The sequence below is a fragment of the Camelus dromedarius genome, chromosome 9 (assembly GCF_036321535.1).
Source record: "Camelus dromedarius isolate mCamDro1 chromosome 9, mCamDro1.pat, whole genome shotgun sequence".
Lineage (NCBI taxonomy): Eukaryota > Metazoa > Chordata > Mammalia > Artiodactyla > Camelidae > Camelus > Camelus dromedarius.
The window spans coordinates 15,261,263-15,287,282 of NC_087444.1; the positions used below are offsets into that span (position 1 = coordinate 15,261,263).

General features: G+C 39.2%; 1 protein-coding gene across 2 annotated transcripts; it reads right to left on the reverse strand.

The window, feature by feature from the left end:
* Positions 1 to 499: 499 nt before the first annotated feature.
* On the reverse strand, positions 500 to 23,421 carry SLC16A4 (solute carrier family 16 member 4). Of its 2 annotated transcripts, XM_010975931.3 has the most exons (10): positions 23,239 to 23,421; positions 22,561 to 22,670; positions 21,946 to 22,061; positions 16,371 to 16,503; positions 15,481 to 15,624; positions 15,161 to 15,322; positions 13,376 to 13,894; positions 11,199 to 11,410; positions 10,037 to 10,130; positions 500 to 1,223 (listed from the first exon to the last, which is right to left on the reverse strand). In XM_010975931.3, exons 3-10 carry the CDS (start codon positions 22,027 to 22,029, stop codon positions 1,063 to 1,065), a joined length of 1,509 nt encoding a protein of 502 aa, XP_010974233.1. In that variant the 5' UTR covers positions 22,030 to 22,061; positions 22,561 to 22,670; positions 23,239 to 23,421; the 3' UTR covers positions 500 to 1,062. The 2 variants fall into 2 exon arrangements, with proteins under 2 accessions (XP_010974233.1, XP_010974234.1); XM_010975932.3 differs by lacking the exon at positions 22,561 to 22,670.
* Positions 23,422 to 26,020: the final 2,599 nt, after the last annotated feature.

Consider the following 26,020-nt stretch of genomic DNA (forward strand, 5'->3'; position numbering starts at 1 on the left):
AGCTTGCACAAAGGCGTATGCATAGGGAGTGAGTGGATATGTCATTTTGGAGCTAAAACCAGGCTTTCAGGTTAGGATTTTTCTCTATAGGGAATCAGTAGACATTTTAAAGCAGAGAGGAATGGAAGAATGGAATCATAATAGTAATAATAGTTTTAAGGACTATTCTGAAGGAGTTTCTAGAGGAGGGTTTTATTGCAGAGAACTGTAGATAGCTTTTTTTCCCCTTAAAATCACCCAGATAATGAAGGGCTCTCTATCCACATGTAGTTGCTTAGTGTAAGAGACGTTATTAGTTAGTTAACATAATTATTCCATATTTAAGAAACATCTTTTAGTTTGTCTCCCATTAAGAGCCACTTATTCAACTTTCATATAAAACTTGTATTTCTAAAGAGATGTCTAGCTATTTAGCTTGGACACTTCAGTTAATTAGATATAGTAAAAAAGTAACATTGGATGGGTAGGAATAGTTATACAAATGATCTTGAAATAAAGGTTTGTTGAGTTTTTTAGTAGTTTTTATTTTTTATTACATAGCAATACATTTATGATAGAAAATTTAAGAAACAAAATAATGAAAACGAAGATTACCTCTAATTAAAAAGCAAAGATAAACTATTTGGGGGGTGTATACTTTTCCAGTCACTAAACAATTTTTTAATATTCATTCAAATTCCAGAGTTCTATTCAACCAATGGCTCTGTTTAATACTGCTTTAAATTAAGCACAATGGGTTTCCATTTTCACATATTTTAGTGACTGAATTACCATGGCATAATCGAGAGTTTGGTTAATTTATTATTACAGTACATTCTGATTTTCATTTAATACCTAAAGTAACTGCTTCAGATGATTAAAATTTCAGCCTATTTGATTAAATACTAACAAAGGGCTTAATTTAAGTTGCTGTTACACTTGTTTTACCAGCAATCAGACATTCCTTAGAATGCTAAAGCAAAAAAGAACCTTAAAAACTATGTGGTTCACCTCATTTTACAAATGAGGGAACTTTTCTTCCATGCTTTTGTTTCCAGTGACATTGGTTTAGATTTTCTTTTGTTAAGCTCTCACTTGATTGCAGTCCTCTCTTTTTCTGGTCAGACTTTTTTTCCATCTCTCAGCCAGTGGTACAAAGAAAAAGGAAACTGAAGAGAGGAGATAACACGTGCCCGAGAAATAGAAGGAGCCGGTGTATGTCTGGGTATAATCATATAACCAACCTGTAAGGAAGGAAGGATTCCTGTTAGAGATGCAAACCTTTCTGTTAGTAATTCTCAGCCATGAACCATTACTTGAAGGAAGCAGCCTCCCTCTTGTACTCAGCAGTCTGTGTTGTGACCCATTAGAAAGTTAAGCCACCTAACTGTCTTGTTTTCTATTGATGAAGTTAAATCAGTCCATCTGAGTTAGGGGTTTAAGCTTGTGGGAAAAAAATAATTGTGGACCCAGAGCCCATCTCCAGTCTTGTAATGGAAGTTGGAGAAAATTAGGGACACATACCATTTCATTTTACCATGAATCTTATTAGAGGCCACTATTCTTACAAAGAAAAAAATTACAAGTTTTCTACTACTTTCCAAAGAAAAAAGTGAGAACTAATTATCTTTTTTCCTTCACTGAACAAACATTTGAGTACTTACTATATTCCCAGCAGTATGCTAAGTGTTGAGGATACAATAATGAGCCAAAACAGACATCCCTGCCCTCATAGACCATATAGTTTAGTGAGGGATCACATAAATTACATCTGTGATAAGGGATGTTCAGGAGGCTATGAGAGCAAAGGAAAAGGAACTGACTTACCTGACCAAGTGGATTAAACAATGACTGTATAATTTCCCCCAAAATCAAAATGCTCTTTTAAAAGAAAGAATTGGGAGGGTCCTCAAAATCATTTGGCTAGTGGCACATACTAGAACTTCTTAAGTGAAACACTTTTTTTAAAAAAAATGTGAGTTTGAATGGGAAGCCACTGAAGGCATTTACAATGGGAGGCAGTGCGAATTGGAGAGTGATTTGGGAAGTAAAATCAGCAGGGACTTGATGAGTGTTTGGGTTTAAGGATATAAGTGAGAGAATCTTAAGGATGACTTCTGGTTTCAGGTTCATCTTCCTGGATGGATGATGATACCATTCACTGAACCATGAAACATTAGCACAGAACCCTGTTTGAGGGAAAGGATCATCAATTCAGCCTTGGGCATGTTTGTGATGAGTTTGAGACTGAGCAATGATACCTAATAATTGGTTGCATGTATAGGTCTGGAAGTTTAGGAGTGAGGGCTGGCTTAAAAAAAAAGTTTTGTGGTGGTAAAGAGTATTTGTGCAAGGCAGGAGCACTTAAACACTTGCAAAAGTCAACCCTTTGAAAAAGGCAATGTCTCAGTATTTTTATGAAAATAGTTTTGACTTCAGACTCCCAAAAAAGGGCTTAGGGCCTCTAGGGGTCCACAGTCTTTCCTAGATTATTGTATGCATATTATGTTTATAGATGCAAACTTAACAATATGGCTTTTATAAGTTTTTATATTTAAAATTCAAAAAAAAAAAAACCTTTAAGTCAAGGCTGTTATTCTGATTATTTATTCAAAAAATTTTGGTGCTGTATTCCAGCACAGTTCTGGGTACTAGGAATAAATCCATGGACAAAAATACATGAAAATACCTGCCTGCATGGAGCTTCCATTATGTCTTTTGATTTTCATTTATATCTTGGAACATGATTTCTCAGTGGATTTTTTCCCCTGTCTGCTTGTGTATGTCTTTGTCTCCTGTCCTCTTTATTCTCTTATTTGGTGCTGATAGAGACTTAATTTTTTTGTTTCTTTGTTTTATTAGCTCAATGTTTCCTTTTCTTAACGTAATGAATGGGTGAAATGTTTTATTTAAATTCGGCTAACTTTTAAGTTGCTTTTACTTATTGACTGCTTGTTTGATCAGTGACCTCAAATATTTCTTGGAATTAAGCAAAGGAGTGAAACCAACTGGGACAAGTCTTTGCGTTATGTTGATTGTGGTTGACCTATAGATATCTAAGAAACAGTTGACCAAATTTCTCAATTCTAGAAATTTCTATAAAGGAGGGACTGTGGAAAGTGGCAGCACCCCTTCTTATCCTTTGTCATTCTTGCCTTAGGCCCACCAGTATAGCAATTTACTGTGAATAAACTGTGAATTATAAGACTAGGGTATTAGAAGTAATTTTCTGGGAAAACACTAGAAATTCTTGGACAGGGAGGTAGATAGTGCTGCTGAAAGATCAGGGGGATAAAGCTAAAAATAGTGAAAATGCGTTGTTTTATAAATCCTGGAGGGACTAAAACAGTTTAAGAGAAAACTGCTTATAAGCCTTTCATTTCACACACACATTTAAAGTGAGAACATCATTTCTGAAACATTAAAGATTAAAATATATTTAGTTTATTTTCCTACCAGGGCAGGGAATTATTTAACGTACTTGTATGTTTCCATGTATTTCCTTGAAAAGTTTAATGAAATAATTTGTTTTAAATCTGTTTCTCCCATTCATGCTTGATAATTGAGAGATCAGTATATTTTAAAATTTTGTCTCTAAGATCTAATTGCCATTCAGTAGGATAATAATATTCAGTTGAGTGTTTAGTTTTAGAACGCTATTTATAATAGCAAACGAGGTGAAATGTAGAATGCAGGACTATATGTTATTACTAATTGTCTTATGAAAAAGTATTAGCTTCATAATCAGGCTTAGATTTAAATGGCTAACAGGTTAAGTTCAATTCAGAGCTTCATTGCTCTAACCAAACATCTCTATTTGGTTGGAATAATTAGCCTTTCCCACCACTGAAAGTGAAAGAAGACTATATATCTGGTCTGATTTTATTAGATTTGTGTACTTTTTTGGTAACAGCATGAAAAAGCTGTATACAAATGTACTTTCAACCCTAAACAATTTAAGGGCTTATATTTCTGAAGGAAATTATATTTTTAAAAGAAATTATTGTTGGTAGATCAGAAACCACTGTATTCTAATTGTTTTTAAGTGGAAATATGCACATAAGTTGGCATTCAAAAGACTAGGTTCCTTTGTGGTCATAGCAAAAGCATTGTGAATAGCAGAGAATACCAGCCACAATTTAGCAAAGTGTGTGTGCATCTGAGTCTCCACTCCACGCTGGGGGTTACTGTATGTAGCCAACACTCTGCGGAGTACACTGGGTACTGGTGTGGACTTCCTAAGCTGAGGTCCCCTCTAAACATTTCCTCAGTGTCTCCAGATCGCCTGTATCAGATTCACTTGAGATGCATGTTAATTGTGCAAATTCATTGCCTTCCTTCAAGCATGCTTCCTCCTGGGTGGCACCCAGTTAATTCTTATGTACAATAAAATTGTCCAAATTATTTCCTTATATCTATGGTTGTAACCCTTGTTCTGAGCAGGAATGTCTAATAATGGTTCCTGTGATAATTTAGAACAACTAAGAAGATAAGGTTCAGCTGCCTTAAACAGTTTGGTAAACCAGTTTTCGTATAGTAAACAAAAAAGGGGTTCGAATAATCTTTCAAGTTTGGTGTTTAATATAGAATTCTAAATTTTTTCTTTAATATCATCATTTAAAACTACTCTATCATGTTATGGGTTAAGCCATATGCCTTTAAAGATGAGTTTAACACCCCATCTAAAAAGTATTTATATCCCTGATATCTCAGAAGTTGATTTTAGCTGAGTTACGAATCCTTTTTAATGGGATTACAACTGTAAGTTTACCATATTGTTAAGACTTGAAATACCCCCAGAAGGCCCATACTTCCAAGTTCCTTGATAGTAGTTCAGATTAGTTGTTGAGAATTGGGTAAGCGACTAGCCAGTGTTGAACCAGAGCTTCCAGCTGTTGGGCTGCAGCTTAGTGGCAGACTTCCAGGGTATACAGAGACAGTGATCCCTGGGGTCACTGGAGCTGCCATCTGGCTGTTAGCAGCCTTGTCATTTTACTTTGGGTGTGCCCTACAAATACTTTCTATATGTGCCATGATGGGAAAAATCTTGGGCAACATGATTTAGTAAATACAAGCTTCAGTGCCTTTCAAGACAAGAACTCTCTTAAAGGCCCCATGATAGAAATTTGCTGTAAGATTTCCTGGTAGTGCTTTAAGTATTGGCTCTGTGATGTAAGTTTTATTAAAAGGATTGTGGTCTGTGTTAGAATTTTGAAACTTGATTCCTTGGTCTTGTAAAGGAGTATCTTTGCAAGGGAAGGACTACCTTCCACCTCCGTATCCCCCCGCCCCAAACTCCTTTTTTAAACCACAATAAAGAGCTGTTTGGAATTTATTTTTTATGTTTTTGTGGGGATTCATTAATCCTGGGAATACTCAAAATAAAATTCTGTAGGGCTGCTTGTTTATGATGAAAATAATCACTGGATAAATAAATGATTTACACTTTTCTTTTGCCTTTTCAGGGTCTAATATATTCCTTAGGATTTAAAGGTCAGAGAACTTTCTTCTGCCTTCTCACTTGTCCCCCACTAGCCCCCAACCTCTGAAATGGATTCATAGCAGACCAAAAGGGTTGAGTTGTTTTGTTTGTGTATTTGTTTTCCAAATAAAATTTCAGGCATAGAGAAATTCAACTGACAGGCCAAGATGACTGGTAAGATTGTAGCAGGCATGGCTGATAAAAGGTGGAGTGAGGATTGGATGGAATATTTATTTAATACCGTATCTGAAATGAGGATGGAATAGAGATAGGACATGATCTATCATTTCATGAGGAGATGAACTTTTCTGTGTTAATGGGACAGAGAAAAGCTTAGATGGATGAATTTCTATTTTAGCTGTTGTCTTTTCTTATAAAACACAGATGAAGTGTTAGTGCCAAATTACCAGCTTTGCTCCATCATGTTTCTGATGAATTGTGATGCAGACAAATAACAGCAAGAGAGAGATGTACTTCTTCTTTAGGAGTTAGTTAACTTTAGCTCATTCTGGAGTATAATCAACTTGGAGTTATTTGGCATTAGAAATAGCTTTCCTTGAATTATTGAAAAAAATTACTTCTGTGAAGTACTTGCTTGATTGTGTGAAGCATCAATATATTTTAAGGTCAATTTTATTATACTGAAGCTTAGGATGCCTTCATTTAAAGGTAAGAAAATGGAGACATGGGTTATAGTGGCTCAACCAAATTTTCAATTAATGAAATGGAAAAAGAATGCAAATTCTGACACTTTTGAGTTTTAGAGGTTCTAGATTCTTGTGCTTAGTGTTAAGACCTGGCAGTGTATGAGGCTGACAGAGTGAGTGCTTTGCCATCATCCAATAAAATATGAATGAACATTGAAAGAATAACTTTTGTCTGTGTCCGGTGTAGCAGCTAGCAGAGTTCTTGATAATGAGTGAATGAATACTGAGTTATAATCAAATAATTATTTATGAAACAAACAAAAACAAAATAAATGAACAAACCAAACAAAAATAAACATATAGATACAGAGAACAGAGTAGTAGTTAGCAGAAGGGAAGGGGCAGGAGGGAGGGCAGATGGGTAAGGGAGATCAACTGTATGGATGGAAAATAAACTTTTGGTGGTGAGAACAAAAACAAAACAATTATTTATGGCATTTTAAGAAAGTGTTCAGAGGTATATTGATTGATTTAAATTATATTAAAATATATGTTGGCATAATATATGTATTCATCAGTTGGGAATAGGGGGGCATGTGGAGGAGAGGGGAACTGTATTCAGTTTTCTTTTATGGGCAGCTAATGTGGGCAGTTGGTGGTTTTATTTTTAAATGAAACTGAGCCCTTAGCATTTTGAGCTCACATGTCAAATGCCTTGGTTACAAGATTAGGAATTTTGCATAAGTAACTTATATCTATCTTGTACATTGGAGAATATGATTATATACTTGCTTTTTTTGCCCAAGGCACTATTTTTGCATTTATATTGCTTTCTGCAGGTGAACTTTTGTTAACGGGTCTACTATAAATATATTAAGTTTTAAAAATATCAATACTTTTTATTTTTCCACAACCTTCCAAAGCTTCCATCTTGGTGTCAGTGTATAGTTCTGGTGCCATCTAGCAGCAAAAAAACAGCATTTGGGTTTTGATGAACCATGACATTTGGCCCACACTTGGGTCTACTGACCACCCTAGGTCAGGAAACCTAGAACAATCCTGAAACTGACCGAGTCTGAAGCAAGCCATAGCATTAACTAAAATTGAGATTGTCACTGAGTATGGAAGGAATAGGAAGGGCTGTAGGTGGAGTGGGCGGGGTGGTCACTTGTTTGTGGGGCGGGGTCATTGTTTAACTTCTATTTATTTCAATCCCTGTAAGTCAATTTCAGCCAAGCTCTGATAAAGAATTTTGTTGCTACTTTATTTCTTATCATAATCACTGTTAAAAGAGGTGTATAAATACTTTTCTTGCCCATATGCTTTATTTACCTTTTTTTAAAGAAAAAAAGTAACTTAAAAAAAATCTCAGTTATATGATTCCTACCGGTTTCTTATGCTTTTTTTCTTTCCTTGAATTATTAAAATATGCTGTATAGGACTAACTTGTTTTTCTTTTTCATTTTCACACAGGAAGGAGAAAATTATTGTTCATGTAATCAATGTTACCTCTTTTAACTAGTCTTTTGAGGATTACTGTGAAATGTTTTACTGTTTGCTAGATTCCTAATTTAAAATGCCTGTAGTCTTTTATAAGAGTTTCAACTTTTGCAATTTGGTAATAACAAACCTAGGTAAGTAAAAAATGAGGATCTCACACAGTTCTGAAGGTCTAAATTTGATTTGGAATTTAATACTGTATAACCAGTAAGCCTTTCGATTTACTTAAAGCTAAAGACAGTAATGTAACTGTCCATACCTGTTAAGAGACGAGTGGATCTGTAAATCAGTATTTCTGATGTTTCTTGGCAGTTGGTGCTGGAGTCAGAAGTTGGGAACAAATCTAATGGCCTTTGTAAAATCCTCTTTGTCATTTCACAGAGCAGTGACTTAAAGGAGCAAGGGCTTTCCTGAAGTCTCCCTTCAACAAGATGCCTAGCACAACATTTAGTCAATGAGAGATCATGGTATAGAGGAGGAAATTTAGCTGAATTATATTTTAATTATCATAATCTTATTTAAGATATTGTGAGCAACCCCAGACTAAAACTCTTTACTTAAGCTTTCAGCAACAGCCTTATCACTTTCTTTGACTTTTTTGTACAACTTATAAAATTTATGATTGTCTAAATGATATTCTCAGAGTTAGCAGGTTAAAATTCTACCATGAGCTCTCTCTTTATCCTCACACAGGGTGGTAGGGTATTACGGACATGGGTAGTAAAAGGCTTGTAGCTTTTTTTTTTTGACTCACTGACAGCAAGGAATGTATTTTTACATCACATATTTTATATTATATAGGTGTGTGTGCATGTGAAATAAAAGTTTCACAGTAAAGTGATGCACTCTGATTTCTAATCTGCTGTGTGGTCCTTTTTTCATTAAACATTTTTTAAAGATCAGGACCCAGCAAGTTGATATCAAGACCCACACACACATCTGTAGCTTTTTCCTTTTAAGTATACTTCTCAAAAAACTTGCCTTGTCTTCTCATGCATTGAACTATTTACACATTTTAAGATATATGAAAAAACATCTATCTCTAAACATGTTATAGTTTTGTTACTTGCCTTTATCATTTGAATAAGATACTCTGTGCCCTGGTATTTGTTACTTCCCTACACTTTTCGCCTAATAGGCTTGAAAAGTTCCAAGGTGTCATTGGGACAGCCAGTGAAGAAGGATCAAGATTGAAAAAAATGTATCAGCAAACTGTATTTAAACTCTGTTTCCTATATTTCACTGACCTGGGCACTAGCCATAGAGTAGCTGTGCCAGGCATCTCTGGTGTTTGGTCCTCTTTTACCAATCTCTATATAACAATTTTGGGCTTGACTTTAAAATTCTAGCCCGCTTTCCAGTTATGGAGTATTGGCTGAGTTAGACCTCATGGGAAGAGGTGTGTTTGTAAATGCAAATAAGGAATTAGTTGTATATTTGTATACATTTTTCCTTTAGATCCACCTAAATTGAACCTCAGATAGTGAGTGCATTTTTTCCCTTCAATAATAATTTCTTTTATTAAGTTTTTATACTTTTTCTTTTGATATTTGCTTTTCCAAGTCTTAAGTTTATAGAGATGTACCTCTTTATCTAACATCATTATAAAACTTAGTTTAGAAAAATGATAGTGGGGCAAGATCAGACCCTTTTTCTGTCTTGCTTCAGGATTGAGGGAAGCAAAAGTAAGTTTTAAGTTGAATTCCTTTTTGTGGATGATTGGAAATGCTGTAGTAATTTGTAATTCAAATATATTGAGAACTTTTAGTGTAAGATACTTAAAGCTTAAGTCTTGTTTTCTAAAAATATTTGTGTGAGCAGTCAGTCTTTTAATAGTCTTTGAATGTTCAAGCACAAAATGTCCCATTAGGTAAAATAATTAGGTGAATAAAATAATGCTTCAGTCTTAAAAGTTAACTTAAAAATTAAAACTCCCCGAAGTTTTACTCTTCTTGTATTTAGTGTTCACCAACAGCACCACATATCCTCTCCACAGAGATTGGCCATTAGCCCAAGACAGCTGTATGGCACATCTGAAGAGCAAAGAGGTCAGGCCTGCAGCTTTTAAGCTTATAAGACTCCTGTTTAGATAAAAGATGCTAGTGGGTTTTTGTTTTTATTTTTTAGCATCATAGGTCTTTGGGAATCTCGTAAAACTCTGGATTGTCTCCCAGACAAGTACATAGACATACACTCCCTCCTCTAAGATTCCCAATAGAATATAAGAATCTGTTCAGTGCACATCTGTTGAATTAACCCTCAGGGTCTCCTGGATTAGTGATGGAGTGTGAGAGTTGGTATAGAAACAGCAGAGAAAATCATCAGTTTTTTTAAACCTGATATTGTCATTACATGTTACCATAAGTCTTGGGTCAGCGTTTTCTTTCATTGCTATTGAAGTTTGCTCAGAATATGGCTAAGGTGTTACCTGCTAAAGGTGGTCCAGAAAGGACAGCCATCCCAGCAAAGAAACTGGCAAGCCCCAAAAACCTGTGTACTGTAGAATTCCCAGACAGATCAACCTGTAGGGATTAGAATCCAGTGTTAGCCGTATGCAGGGTGCAATTCTGTAGAGATCCGTTCCTACAAAGGGGCAAATACTGTGTCTGTCATCTTAAAATGTGAACAGTTGACTTCTAAGGTGGCCTGGATGGCCTTTTATGCTGATCTTATGAAAAAGCTGAGGCAAATAGGGAACAGTAGTTTCACTAAGCAGTGTTTTTATTTTATTAATAAAGAACATTGGTTTTTGTTTCCTTTTTTAAATCTTTCAGTTGGCTCATAGGTACTTTTTTCCTCTGAACCTCACTGCTCTTCTCTAGTAGGACATGTTATTTACAGTCGGAACTGACAGTGGTATTCCTGAATCCACCTATGGCTGAGTACCAACCATTGGTTTATAAGAAATCAGATATCTCAAGAAGTTGATTTCAGCTTTAGAAAGTTTGATTTTTGCTTAAGCCTCATATAATATCCTGTGGCACTTATGCTAATATTGATATCAGGCCAGAAGTTTCCCCGGGATTCAGTTCTAGTGCACTGGGGACCTAGTTCTAAGGATCCCTGGTCCTAGAACAACTCAGAAGTATTTGTATAACTATTTTAGTTCCATTTGGGTCTAGGACTTTATGTCACTTTGGGCTAAAAATGGAGAGGAGTTAAAAGCTCAGTGTCCCTATTAAAGTATCTCTCAACAAGAGAGAAGCCAGTGCAGGTCAGGAAGCCCCTTTTTCTCTCGGGGAACTCTTCTAAGAGTATGTCTTAGAAAAAAACCAAAGAAGTTTCTGAAGGAAAGAAGTGAACAGAAGCCTAACCTGGGAGAGACTGATAAGCAAAATGGAATCCTTCTGATCCCGATTTTGCTTTTACTTCTTTCCTGTCCCATGTGGGCTGCCCTCTTGTCATCCCTTCCCCCAGGGTAAGATGAATAGCTGGATAGGATAGAGCTACAGGGTTTCTGAGCCCTTGGGTTTGATTTTTTCAATTATGAAATTAATACAAAATATGTATTCTCTTTTGGGGAGATTATTATTAATCTAAGTAATTTTTTACTAAATGGTGTTAGAACATTAATGAATGTATCTACTCACCAGTACAGGAAGTATCAATGCCAGGTAACCTCCAGAGAAGATGGCAAAGAAGATGGTATAGGTCATAAGTAGTGGAAATGTGGTGGCTGAAGGAGCAAGCAGGTTAGTGATGCCACAGAGGATGAGGTAAGACTTGTGGTAGTGATACTTCTTGATCCAGTTTTGATCAGCAACCCATCCAGAGATAATCTGACTGACTGTCTCAGTGATACCTGGAACAATATTGAAAAGGCCTTATGAACTCCAAATTCCATTTTCCTAGCCCCTTTGGAAAATGTAAATGCAGAAGGCATCTTTTCCTCAGTATTAGGACTTCATCCTGAGATGAGGACATATGAGGAAAAAAAATGGTTTTATTTGTCTATCAATAGATTCTATCATTTCCTGACCTATTCCAAACACATCTAATAAAATACTAAAAACGCTCCTTCAGAGTTGGGTAGAGGACCCATCAGGGTTTTTTTTTTTTTTTTTTTTTTTTTTTTCCTGATTGTGTTTGGAAAGCTCATACCACCAAACTGGGAATACCTGGTTACAAAGGACCCTGGGCTCAGGAGGCCTCCCTTGAAGAGGTCCTGCAGGTGAGGAAGTGAGATTTCTTAAAGATTAGTAGACCCACAGGTTAGTGTCCTGGGGAAGTCATATGGTGGAAGATCAGAGTATAAGTAATAAAGCCTTATGTTGAAAAAAAAAATAGATGTTGAGACTCTTTCTTATTAATTGCATATGAAGTTTGTTATGCATAACTTGAAAATATGTAGGAAGTCTGGAAATGGGAGATCATCTTTTGAACACTGGAGCTATGGTGTAACTGGAATAAAATTTAAGAATAACATTTTTCACTCAGTTTCATGATAACAGAACATTCCTATCCTTTATTCTATTGTAAGTTAATTTAGCAATTAAATACTGAAAGAGATTTTAACCAAGAGGATCATGAGCTACAGTTGTTTTATATTTCTAATTCTTTCTATGGTTCAAACATAAATTGCTCCATAAAAAGGAACAAAAAAAATGCATGTTACCATTTCCATATCTGTTTGTATAGTTGTTTCCTAGGATACATATTGAGACTTTTTGTTATATTCTTTGGTCCTGTTGTATAGCTCTAATCTGATCTAAATTCATACTCCAGACATTTTAGTGAAAAAAAAATCAGTTTAGCTATGTATCTTTTGTATCTTTTTCTTGTGTACACAGGCTTTATTTGACTGAAGCAGTGTCATTGCAGTTGGAAACAGGGTGCAGTCACTTTTGCAAGGGCTTGGTAAATAGTCTTTTCAAGAAATTAGCAAGAGAAGAGTTAATGTTGAACTACTGAAAACTTCCAGTTAGAGCAGACCAGTTCCATTTCATTCTTTTTCATTTTTCAGACTCCCTGTTTTGTCAGTTCAGAGAATCCACATCTTCTGGATCAAGCTGTGTTTCCATATGTTTTTATAAGTACTCAATTAAAATGATGACTTTTATTTTTCATTCTAGTTTATTTTAAATTTCAGCCAATTCATTAGTAACTAGTCTTAGTAGGCATATTTATCTGTCTTACTGTTTATGAATTCGGGGGAAAAATACATAGCTATGAATATTAGCAGAACATTACTGAATGCTTATGATGTCCATGCACTGTTCTAAACTCTACATACATTCCTTGCTTAACCCTAATAACCTTATGAGAGTAGCTTCTATTATTCCTGTGTTACAGATGAGGAAATTGAGACACAAAAGGCAAGTAACTTGCCCAAGGTCATAAGGTGAGGAAATAACAGAGCAGAAACTTGAAAGTCTAGCTCCAGAGCCAGTCTTTTCAAGCACTGCATCGTGCTGTCTACATAGGGTTTTGTTTGGTTTGGTTTGCTTTGGTTTATAGAATGACTGTTGCCACTGAGCACCAGCTTTCCAAAGTTCAGTATCCAGCAAATAGTGTCTACTGTGTCAGACAGACCCTGACATAGGAAAATTAATAAGACTTGGTTTCGGGTCCAGTGTCTGCTAAGGATGAGCCTGTGTGTAAGGTGTGTGACAGTTCTGTGAGGGAAAGGCCTGCTACTCCCACCAGCCCTCCCACAACTGCTTTTTTAAAAAATTGTTTTTCTTCAGCTTTCTAATAAAATGTATTGTTTTTATAAAATTAAGCTCATTTTTCCTTTTGAGGGTGAGGTTGAAGAAGACTTTCTTACCAGCTACAGAAACAAGGTAGGAGGCATCCATGATGTCAATCCCCAGTGTTTTGGCTCTGGCTACCAGGTGAAAGGTAGGGATGAAATATGCCAACTGACTGAGGAGGAAAGACCACGTGAATATGTAGAAGAAAGGATTCTTAAAAAGAGAAACATCAAAGAGTTTTTGTTTACAGCTCCACGAAATTGCCTTTTTCCCATAACTTTCTTCATTAGTTTTTAGGAACATCCTGTTCCTGTTGGGCCCATTGTTGAAGTCTTCATTTTGATTATGTGAGACTGTTAAACTTATACCATGTCGTCCAGCCTTTTGCTTAGTACTGTCTCTGAGGGCCGACTCTTGTATCTCATTGCAGCATGATGTTTCTGTCCCACATGCTGTCTCTGGACCACTTGCAGACAAGCTGCTGCCTTTATCATTAAGAGTGGAATTGCTCTCTCTTTTGATGTGGATGGGTCTTAAGAGCATACTAGAAGGCACCAGATGCAAAGTGATAGCTCCCAATAATATAAGCGCACCTAAATAGAGAGAAATTGAGAAGTTAAGCTAAAAATTACCTCTCATTTCACAATACTCTGTATTCTTAGGGTCAGAAGAGGCCCCACCACTAAATATTAAGTCATAGTGCGGTAATTCCTGAAAACACTCCTTTGTCCTTGAATTAGCTGAAAGTTTTAAAATCCATTGACTTAACTGTTAGCCATACACGCTTCTGTATCCTTGTGAAAAAAAGGAGTCCTTTGGAGATAGGAAACTGGAAAGTTGCGCCAATAGGTTGCATGGTAGGAGAGTTATTGCTAAAGGGGGAAAATGGGTTTGGGGTGGGGAGGGGAGTCATAGTTCAAATGTTAGAAAATTACAGTGTGTTTTAAATATCCTGAAGTACAGAAAATACAGAACTGGTGATGGGAATCATTTGGAAATCTTTGGAGATAGCCTTCATCTCATGACATTTTAAATTTCCTTGAAAGAAGACAGATGCCATGGTGCCTTTGAAGCTGAGTAGTTGCTTGACTTCAGCATGTCGTGACCAAAGCTGTGACGTGGGTGTGTTGCTTCTAGAGACAGAACTGGTTGTAGGTTCTGCTGTCCTGTCTTACAGGTTTGTCAGCTGGTCCTGTTCACCATGAGACAAGTGGTAGTTTTTTATGAGGAAAGGAAAGATTCAACAAAACTGCTCTGTGGATAGGAGTAGCTTATATATGTTCATATTTGTGTACATATGAATAGATTTTTTTCTAATAATTTGAGATTATTTTAATCCAAATGTTTTATCTCAGGTATGAAGAAAGTTGGAGGGTAAATGATTTTTTAATTCATTTGTGAAAATTTATAGTTGACAGTATATAAAAGATTAAGTATTAAGGAACACAGTTGTTTTGTTACACAATTTTTTCCCATCTATTGTAGTGAATCTGATGGCAGACTTTTTTTAAATGGAGATTTTTTTTTTTTAAAGGGAAAATTTGAAAAAAAAACAATGCTTTGGTGAGGGAGAAGAATGCCTTGAGGAGAGGATCCTTGTTTCCCCACAAGTCCTGCTTTCCCTGTGAGGGGTTTCCCCGGCCACACACATTGCCCTCCATCCCCGCAGACTGAACCCCTGAGTTGCCTGTGTGGGCTAGCAAAGCCTGCAGGTAATTCATGATCTCTTTTGCCACATATTCTTCAAGGAAGAGGAGCATGTTTACTTTAGAAATCATGCCCACTTCTCTAGTCATCAGAGGGAGAACTGAACATTAAATCTTGCAGAATTGGTAGTTCAGAAACTTAGAATGACTCACCTGTCCAGCCATAGAGATCTATCAGCACTTTTGTAAAGGGTGCTAACAGAAAGGTCAGTCCCATCCCTGAACGGGCAATAGCGGTAGAAAGAGCTAATCTTTTTTTGAAGTATTTGGTAGTTACCACAGCAGCTGCTTGGTACAAGAAAGCGGAACCCAAACCTAAAAGACAAACATAATAGCTTGGAATCACTTTCAAATCAAGAGGCTTGGTACTCCTGGACCTGAGATAATATAAGTAGGCCTTTTGGACTCATGGACAGTAAAAGGGAAGGTTCCTAGTTCCATCTTTTAAAATCTTATTATTACCATGGACTCACCAGGTAAAAATCCCATAGTCACACAAAGAAAGGGAATGCTCGTAGCCCAGCTGCTGATCAGGTATCCACCAGTAACAAGGAAAGCCGCAAGAATGGACGCAGATTTTTCTCCAGTTATGTCACAAACAATGGCAACTAGGGGACCTTGGGAAAGAAACAAACACTAGTTAAATGTGCTCTGGCATTCCTTATGGTGTGCAATTTAAATGGTCAACTCTAGGGAAATAACAGGACTCTACTTTTGTGTATCCTTCAAAAAGTGTCTGTACTGTGTTTATTAGTATTCCCAGTCCCTCACTGTTTTGCTTTCTGGAAGAAGAGTTTTGTTGTTGTTTGTTTTAAAGAGGATTGTAAATAAGCAGGTTTGGAAGGGAAGCTTACTGAAAATCGTTATAAAACCTCTGCAAAAGGGTTGCATCTAGTGACCTGTGGCTAGAACAGAGTTCAGTTATTAAATCTATTTCACATGTTACAGCTCCAACTAGAACTAAAGGAAGAGGAATTGGTTTTGTATTTTGTTACGAGCATGCTCAGATGATCAGTTCAGAATTTCATGGTCAGACTTCCCAGTTGAGAGACTGGCTCACTGAACCTCTATTAAGGCACTTTTGAAAGAAACAAGGCGTGATTGCATCATGGAATTAAATAGTTGGATTCTTCAACTTTCTTTGTTTGAACCCTAACTTTTCCAGTTGTACCAAGTCAGGTGGAGACTAAACACTGCAAGTCAGTCCTTTTCTCAGCTTTACTTACTATTTATTTACTTATATTAATAAATAAACCTGAGTTTTAGCTACGCTTCAGCCTTGAATGACTGACAGATGAGTCTTCTTGGAATTGCCCTTTGTCGTCCTTCTCCTTGGACAAGAAGCTTATTGCCAGCTTTATACCTGCACAAAAACGAAGTGATGACATGATGGATCCAATCCAACCAGTTTGCTCTGAGGTGCCTTCAAACTCTTCTTGAAAAACCACAAAGAAAATTGCAAAAGTCTTGGTCATCCCCATCACAAACACATTTACCTAAGTCAGAGCAGACCAAAGATTCCAAGTCAGGTGGTGAGTAAGCCATTACAGAGGAGGTTACAGCTGCTGGAGGCTGTGATTCCCCTGACTCATCAGTATTTACCAGGTCGTTGCTGGTTCCTCGTTACAACATTTATGTTTATGAGGCCGTCATCCCGTTAGTGTCTAAGCACTTTTTAAGCATCTCATTTAATCCTCATTACCAGGCTACGGAATAGGTGTGTCAATATTGTATTAGAAGCTCAGTAAATTGAGATTTACATTAAAATTTGCTCAAGATGTGGGTGCCAGAGCTGAGATTCGAACCCAGATAGATCAACTGCTGCACTGTCCTATTACAATAGTATCTCTTAAAGACAGCTAATTCCAGTTACCTTTGTGAGCGATGTGTGTTGGTCCAAAAGAACTGTTCCTGTCAATTCTTAGGTTAACTTTGTGGTAACTTTGCTTTTGAGCTGAGTACCCTCCTTCACCTGGTATATAAATAGGGCAACTGTATAATTTATCATTCAGTTGAAACTCTTTGAGAGTGAAAAGTAGCGCTATTAATTTATGCCAAGACAGCGAAGGTAATGAGGATATATAGTCACATTATGGTTGGGTCATGTGCCTCATCCTTTTCTTTTCATCCTACTTAATCCTTCTTGCCCGCACCACCCTCCTTCCCTCCACTAGGGGGAGTGCTCCTTTTGAGGTTCGGCTTTCAATGGAGTACTCACATTTGTTTCTTGGAATTCTGATTAGAATGAGGACAGTGAAGAGCAGGGTTCAGGAAGGGAACTGGAAGGGAGGACACCTAACCAGGCTCTGCAGTCACTCAAAGCCCAGGAGCCACCTGATGGATGCTACAGGGGCTACCTAGTGGCCCCTTTTCTTTTTTCGGTGATCTTGGTGTTTCAAGGCTACTTTCTCTTGCTTTCAAGCTGCCCATGCATTGCTAAAGGACCACAAACCCTGGCTTCCTTTTCACTGATTCCACTTTCTCTGTCCACTTGATAAATATTTCCCCCTGTGGTTCTGCACCCATCTCACTCTATACCTGCCCCATAGACAGTTTTAATTCAAGTTTTAATTACCACCCCTGTACTCATAGTGTAGTTGTGAGTAGTGTGTTCTGTCTGCAGTCAGCCTGCCTTGGCTAGAATCCTGACTGCTTCCTACTAGGGGCGTGACCTGGGGCAAACTGCGGAAGTTAAGCTTCCTCTTGTAGAGTGGAGATAAAGTAAATGTCACCTAGCTCATAGGACTGTGAAGATGGAGAAAATTCTGGCAAAGTAATACTTAGCACTTAATAGTCAAATTATTAACTATGATTTTATTATCTTGAACAACCATTCTGCTTTCCCAGGAGCTCCAGTCTCATATTACTTGCTGTCTACCATATCTTTCTAAATCAGGCTAACTTATCCAGAACTAAACTTATCTTTTCCTTATTCCATGTCTGCTCTTTTAATTTCTCTTGTTTGGTACTGTCCACCCACTCACCCAAGTCAGAGACCTGCCTCCACTTAAGCACCTCCTTCCCTCAGCCCCTACCTACTAAACAGACCTTCCCCCTCCACCCTCATCACTAGACTGTTATGTCAGACTTGTATTTTTTTTTGTCTGGAGTAAGAGACTAGGAATCAGTGGTGGTACTCCAAGGTTGCAAAGGTTGGAGTGGTGAGGAGGCAGTCCCTTAATTCCTTTTTCCCATTCTGGTTTAATAGAAGTTACAGGACTCTCCATACTTAGAGTGAACAATGCTATGGACACCAGGGCGATATATTCAAAAATGAAAAAGGCACTTTATCAGACACTTTGTCATCATAATGTTCCTCAAAATGCCTTTATCAGGAGATAAGGCTAGAAAATACATACAAACCTTAAATGACCCAGACTGGTTTCTTTCAGTTCGAAATAGAGAGTGGTGGTTGTGCCCTCTCATGAGCAAGGAATACTGCAATGAGGCATCATTCTGTAAAATACCATTCCTCTTTTTTTGCGGACACGCGTTCTGCGCTGGCATCTACAGGATGCTGGCCTCATATTCTTAGCCACCGGAATTTGGCTAGCTACTGGTACTCTCCTGATTCAGAACCTTTCCTCTCTGGTGTTTCCTTGAAGTCTGGGCAGAGCAGCAGTAACTGGATATGACTTGTCTCTCATAACTGGGGCTGTGCCTTCCACTGTGTGTATCAAGGCCAAGGACACAGCCTTTGTATCTACCCTGCCTCCCTCTCTTAACTTGTAATCTTCTAATTTTGTTTCTATTTTGACTCAGATAATTAAAACTTTTTTTCCTAAGGTCTAGATTTTCCCTTAGTTAACTAAGCAGACTAGATAAGTCCAGATTATACTGTTAACCCATTCTTTGGACCAAGGTTGGTGGGTTGCAGTCCTGTTCCAGAGCCCACATCAGACGTTGTAAATGGACTCACCCCAAACTAAAAGCCCCTAGAAATTCTCCAGCCCTTTCATAAACCTTCCTCCCACCCCGACTCCCATAGTAGGAGCTCCCTCACCAGATCATTCAAATTAGAATATTGTTTTGGGAAAGGGGGCAGGATTGGCCACGGTGGCCCCTATTAAATACAGGGCATCAGGCTTTGTCAAAAATTATTGTTTAATCTCAAACAACTTCGTTCTACTTTAGGTCCCTCTTCTAGTATCCCCCTAGCTCTTCATGACTTTCACAAACTTCTTTAATTAAAGAGTAGGTTATCTCTACTTCCTCTCGTCCCACCACTCCACTGTACCAGTTCTTATCAAGGTTATCAGAAACTTCCTTGTCACCTCGTTTTCATTTCTATCAAATCTGGCCTCTCTGTAGCATCTGCTGCTGCTTCTGTATATTTCTACCTTAGCGTCTGTGACACTACATGCTACATACATTTCTGAATTGTCTAACCTCTCTGCTGCTCAGTTTCCCTTGTGAGCCACTCTCTACCTGTCCCCTAGACATCAGGTTTCCCCAGAGTCTGTCCCAGCCTCCCATCTCTCTCTCCCTGGTGACTTTACTACACTGGCACATAGTTCAAATTGCTGTGTATGCTGATGACACAAATTTCAGTATGCAGATCTGTGCTCCACATGCACACAGGCTATGCTGAACACATTACTGGTTATGTCACAAGCCCCTCAGACTTCAGTGTCCAAAGTTAAACCATCCAAGCCATCTTCAGGTTTTCTCTCCTCATGTTGCCCAACTTAGTGAAGGGCATACATCATCCTCCTAGTGCCCAAGCCAACATCCCAGGACTCCATGACTCCCTCTCTCCCTGCTATTCACTTATCTCCAGTCTAACAAGTCTGCTTCCTCAGTATTGCTCCCATCTGTATTTTCTCTCCATCCCCGTTGCTAGTCTTACTCTTTTTCTCAGCTGGATTATTGCATCTCTTTAGAGGACCTCCCTGCTTATAGGCCTATCCTTCACCAATCCATTATCTGTTTACCCTGCAGCCAGAGCTATGGTCCTGAAATGCAGATCTGACCCCATTACTCCCCTGCTTAATATTTTTCATTAAGCTCCTCATAGCCTCAAGAGAAAAGCCAGTATTCTTACCATGTCCTACAAAGTCCCTGCCCATCTCTCCAATTCCATATTTATCACCTTGTTTATTCATAAATGTGTCCATCAATCAGTTCATCCATCCATCCATCCTCCCATCTATCAACAGGTATTTATTGAGTGTCTATTGTGTTCCAGGCTGTTTACTAAGGGCTGGGCTTACAGTGATGAGCAAACAGACACGGCCTCTATCCTTATAAAACATTTGGTCCAGTGAGGTAGGCCGAATACAGAAAACAATCATGCAAATAAGTTATAAAGTAAGGTTAAAGTGTGGTTAGAATGGGTCCTTTTTTTTTTTAAATATATATATATAAGTAGGGAGTTCCCGAAGAACACGTCATTATTGGTTTTTTCACCCACCTTTTCAGGAGCTCAGCTATTGTAGGAAAGTAGACTTGTAACTCATGCAGACAAAAAAGCATCTAAGTGTCCATGTTACCACTGTGGGTGATTAGTCTGTGTTAATTGTTAACATTTTGAGGACCCAAAAATGTTATTTTTTGTGCTTTTATGAGGGGCAGCATCCCACCCAAAAAAGTGGGACATTGTTTATTAATCTGGTTATTAGGCAACTTTCCTTACCAGCAGCAAATTGGTCAATTAACTTCCTATCCTCAGAGAACAATGCAGGAAAAGGAATGGTGGTTACTGGGGGAAAGTGTAGGAGATTTAGAGGTCCTCACCAGCAATGCCAGTTCTGCAAAGCCTGTGATGGGTTGGGGGGTGGCTGGCCCAGCCGCAGGAATGCTCCCAGACTTAGGGCATCCTCAGTTTCCTTTTTAGTAACATTTCTGGGAGGAAAAAATAGATTCCACATTCTTTGGTAATGAAACTAATGTTTAACCAATAGTCCTCTGGTTAGGAGTTTCATATTACATAAATCCTGGCCGAGGATCTCTGCCCCTCCCCTCCCCTTCTCTATCAAGGGAGAGGAGGTGTGTTTCCCGTTAAGGTCCTGTTTATCTTGCGCTGTTACCCGCATTGTGGGTTGCAGGATTGTTAGTCACCAGGACCTGCACTCGCCTCCCTGGGAGCTTCTTTACTGTAGGGTTGGGAGGAGAGTCAGAAGGGAAAGGGTATCTTTGTGAGTACATCTGGAAGTTCACACAACTTGGGAACACTTAAGAGGAACTGTGGAGCTGGTGCCATTCTGCAGGGTTGTCTGGGGTACAGCTGTGATGGGATTCACCCGTCCCATCAGAATGACCATGCTGGTGATTCAGTTCACCACCGTCTCATGTAACAACCCCAGGAGCTTCTGGGAGGATGAAGGGAAGAAGTTAATTAAAAAACAGAGTGCCGAGTCCAGTTGCTTATGGATAAAGGAGAAAAATCAGGCTCCAGTTTCAGAATCCACATCCTCTCCCTTTTCAGGCATAACAGAAATATACACTGGGCCTAACTCTAGCATAAGTTATGGTTGGCGGAGATGGGCTGGGAAGTAGACAGCAGGCAGAACAGAGAAAAGCCCCTAGGAGAGAAGGCAGTTGCTTGCAGCAGTGTTGTGGGGAGCTGCCCTCCTCCAAACCCCCACCTTTTAGCACTTTCCAGTGCTACTTCTGGGGTGGTTAAATGTATGATTGTCTCAAATCCTAATTACCATGCAGCCAGGGCAGAGCTGCTGATGGTGGCTGGAGCACTCTGTAGGTGTAAGGTGTAAGATGGTAGGGAGGAGGGGTAGGAGCCTGGATGGAGAGGCTTCTGCGTTCATTCAGGGAGGACATTTTCAGCTTTCTCTTGGGGTCATTGGCAGTTTCTGGCCTTGCTCTGACCCCCTTTTTGTTTAAATGTCAAAGATTTTGTAAGTGATCTTGTTAGGCTGCTCTGAGATTTTCTCTAGAGAGCCTTCTTTCAGGGAGTATGAAAGAGGAAGGTAAATTCTTACCAGGAAGAAATGAAACACAACCATCCATCCCCAACCTCCATCCAGAGTTTTCGTGTAAGATTGGGCCTTCCCCTCCCTCTTCATGATGCTTCGTTTGTTTATAATGCAGAAGATCCCTGTGACAAATCCAAGAGAGAGTTGATTCAGTTGACAAACTGATCTGAACGTTTAAATTTTCTTTTTCTCTGTGGTATAAAACCACTTGTACTGTACTTTTGTTTTTTTCAGCCCACCTCTTTAAAAATAGACGATTTCTTCTCATTTCTAAAGTTGTTTATAGGCTCTTGATCTCAACCTCAAATATACAAGCAGGGCTTTATACCATTTGGGGGATTTTTGTGGAGGTCTGCTGCCTGGCTTCCCCTGGCGAGTCAGCATGGCTCTGACAGTTCTCTTGGAGTATGTCCTTAGTTACATATAAATGTAACTTATCCCTGTTTACTCCATAATCATGATTCAGGCAGAGCCATGGGAGAAGTGAGTCAAAGATAATGAAAGGCTGTGATTTGAGGGACATCAAAGCCACAGCAGCAATCTCTCTTCCACCACTTTGAACGGCCACTGAAAGGTGACCACTCAGTTCATTTCAGGCAGGAATTAGCTGCAAAGCCTGACCTCATTGATTGTGGGCTGGGCGCTGCTCCCACGGTCCTTCCCCCAGGTCTGGAAGCCAAATCCTAGGAGAAGCTGTGCACCACCCTCTGGTCCTCCGGGTAAGCTCTTGACTTCAGAGAAATAAAAAGGGGTTAGGGAGCCTCAGGTTTAGAGATTTCCTTTCACAGCTTTTGCTAAAATGAAAATATTCTAAGGGACTAAATAGACATGACAACAGAATGCCACAACTGTTCCTCAAGTGAGTCCCAGACCAGAAAAAAATGGGAAAGGACTTTGGGAGTTGGGGAAATTCGAATAAAGGCTGACTCGTAGACCAGGTTGAATCTCTTGGGTATGATTGTGGTTGTGTGTGGTTCTGCAGGGGAATGCGCTCGTTCTTAGGAGATGTGTGCCAACAAATATTTAGGAGTGAAGTGTCACAGAATGTCTGCTACTCTCTCACAAGTGGTTTAGTAAGATATGTGTATACAGAGAAGTACCACAAAGAAAATGTAAGTGTTCTGACGGAGCGGGGCAACATTCTTTATTTGCCACCGGGAGGCTGGCAGGCAGGCTGTTTCTTCCTGGAAGGGAGAATCTGCCAGCAGGGTGTGTGGAAAGGCTGCCTGTCTGGGAGAGATGGTGGTCGTTCTAAACACTGTAGAAGACCAACCCCAACACAGTCCCGTTTCATCCTACCTTCGATGTGGCGTTCAGCAAGGGAATCCTCCGCAGACTTGAGGCAATCTGGGAAGAAAAATAAATTATACAGCTTTCCCGAATGTTACTCTTTTTCTGAGGCATTTCATTGTGCTGCACCGTGAAAACAAGCAAGCATTGTAAGAGCCCAGGTTTAGAGCCAGTTTAGGCTCTCCTGCTGGTGGACTTTACTTCCTGAGGGGAGGAGAAAAGGCTGTGATTTGACATCCTCCTAGGCCCTCCCTTCACCCACCCTGACCCAGAAGGTAGACTTTTTTCACCATAGGCTCAAAAGCAAGCGTCAAAGTAAACCAAGTAGAAAATCCTCTGGGTAACTATTGTTAAAGTAATTAAACCAAGAGGTCATCACGCTGGAGGTGGCTGTAATGCCATGGTGGCCTGTATAAAGAAACCAGAGTGGAAACAGGGTTACAAAATGGAAACCTGACAATGACCAATTGCAAACAGCCAGCTGAATTAAGCTATAGCCCAGTAGCTTCCTCCCTTTGCGTCTGCCTTATCTCTGTGAAAGTCCCTTCCGAATTCCTGGTGATGGAGGGCTCCTAACATCTTCCAGTTTGACGCTGCCCAGTTTGAATCGATTTTTGCTTAAATAAACACTTAAAATGTTTTATACGCCTCAGTTCATCTTTTAACAGTTCTGGTGTCAGAAGTGGAAACAAAAGAAGGAAACCCTGAGCAGCCAGCCTAGGTACCCGCTGAGCTCACTGGGCAAGCTGCTTTCTTGCAGCCTCCGGAGGTGAAGGTAAGTTCCTGTCCCCTCCCAGCTCCGCAGCTTTTGCACTGTGAACTGTCAGGCTTTATTTGAGCATTTCTTTTTCTGGCCTGGGTCCAGAAACTGGCTGGACTCGGACCAGGTCTGACTTAAAAACCAGACTGGGTCAGGGTCAGACTGGGCCTGACTTAAATTGAATTGGTCCTGTGTGAGGCCTCAGGTGAATAAACTTTGGTTTTAAGCGTGAACCAATAGGCGAATCTTACCAAAGATAATCTTGTAGTACAGAGGCCACAGTGGAGAACTTTTACCTAGATTAGTTTATCCATTTGTGAGGCACCCTAGAGAAAAAGGAGTCTCAGCCAAGCACTTATTATAAAGGGTAGAGGGAAAATTATGTTTCCTCCTTTACAATTTCTGGTAGTCAGGATGAGACCTGCTGGGACACCCCACTTGCTTTAGAACCTGCAGATGGGATCCCGGGAAAGCTGGCACAAGCCCACAGAGGGTGAGAATTCTTACCCAAGTCGGCGCTCCTGGATCTCCACCTGTGATGCTTGGTTGAGAAAGGAAGGTAAATGGAAAGTTCTTTCCATTCTAGAGTCAGATTGACAGAAGAAAAACACTGGTAAGAATTAGATCTTTTGAATCGGGGCTTGTGAATTTTCGTTTGGGTTCCCCACTGTTTATGGATCCTTTCCCTCCCAGGGACTGCTATGGCTTTCTCATTTATCTTGTTTTGTGTCCTGAGAACTTGGCTTGGCTTTCTGCCCATCAGGGCATGCAGGTTGGCAGTTCTTATGTGCATAGGCAGCCCAACTGTCAGGTTGGGGGCCCCCAAAATATGGCTGGACTGAAATGTGGGTTGCTCCGTGTTTGTGGCTAGTGTTCTACCAACTGTCGCCCACTGTCAGGGGAATTGTCTAAGTCTTTGGTTATCTTTGGGAGGTGCTCTGGATCATGGGGATGCAGGGATTGTATCTTTTTCAGCTTCCTTGGGGATGCCTCTTACATCCATGTTTAAGCCTCGGTTTTGGTTTTGAGTTATTTGATAGAGATACCTTTGAAAAGTAAAAGAAAAAGAAAAGTTCAACTGCCAGGTATAGTTACTCTTTGTCCCACCTAAAACATGTGAATAAGATATTTCAAAGGATTTTTTTAGTGAGCTTTGTGGTTAAAAGTTGGCCATTTTGGAAGCTGATATTGAAAGCCTGGTAGGAGTCTTTTTTTTTTTTTTTTTTTGGTTTTTTTTTTTAGGCCTTCTCCCCTTAGCTGAAATGAAATTATGTACCCAGAGGGAAAGAAAAACACTCTAAAGCCTCTGTGGAAGGATTTGCTAAAACATTCCAAAGACTCACAGCTCTAAATCTGGAACATAGGAATCTGTTAATTTCCATCTTAGCTGGAAATTTCCCTGACATAAGGAAACAAGTTGAAGATAATATAGTTGGATGGGTGGGTCCATTTGACTTCTTGATGTCAAGACCTAAAATTAAAATTGGCTCTGGATGTTCCTCCCCAGAAGCAGATAGCATCTTGAGGTGGACAGCTCTCCTGAGATCCTGGATCGGGATCTTCCTCTCCTATTTGAAACCTCGATTCAAAACAACTGTACTTGTCTTACAAATCGAGTCTTGTCAAGAATAGAAATGCAGTTCTAGAAACAATTCAAAGTCCATCTAGCCTTTTTCCCAATCTCAAAACCTCCTCTATTCATCTCAGAGGGTTGCAGATATTGTAAAACATCTGGATTTAGGGAATAAGAGTCCTCTTGGTGGAACTGACATCCTTTCTCTGTGCCTTTGAACTTTGAGATGTTAGTGTTCTACATCTCAAATGTTCTAGGACCCCAGAGCCATTTCTTTGAAATGCAGACTTCAGCAAAGTGATTCTTACTAGAAGGACTAAAACAAAAGGGTATGTGGGGCTATTTGGAAACTAGGTGAAAGTTATCTAAGCTAAGTTAGATGACACATATTCATTGACTATCTAGGTTATTTCCAAATCAGATTAAGTATTGAACCAAATTTATCTATTTTTGGCTTC

What these genes read in the sequence shown, in the direction of transcription:
- SLC16A4 (XM_010975932.3), bottom strand. Translation starts at nt 22,029, where the DNA reads ATGAAGAGGGAGGGGAAGGCCCAATCTTACACGAAAACTCTGGATGGA. An exon ending in TTGTGTTTCATTTCTTCCTG is followed by an intron (nt 16,504 to 21,945) that starts GTAAGAATTTAC and finishes GCTCTGACTTAG; the next exon opens with GTAAATGTGTTTGTGATGGG. An exon ending in CATTGATACTTCCTGTACTG is followed by an intron (nt 10,131 to 11,198) that starts GTGAGTAGATAC and finishes TAATCCCTACAG; the next exon opens with GTTGATCTGTCTGGGAATTC.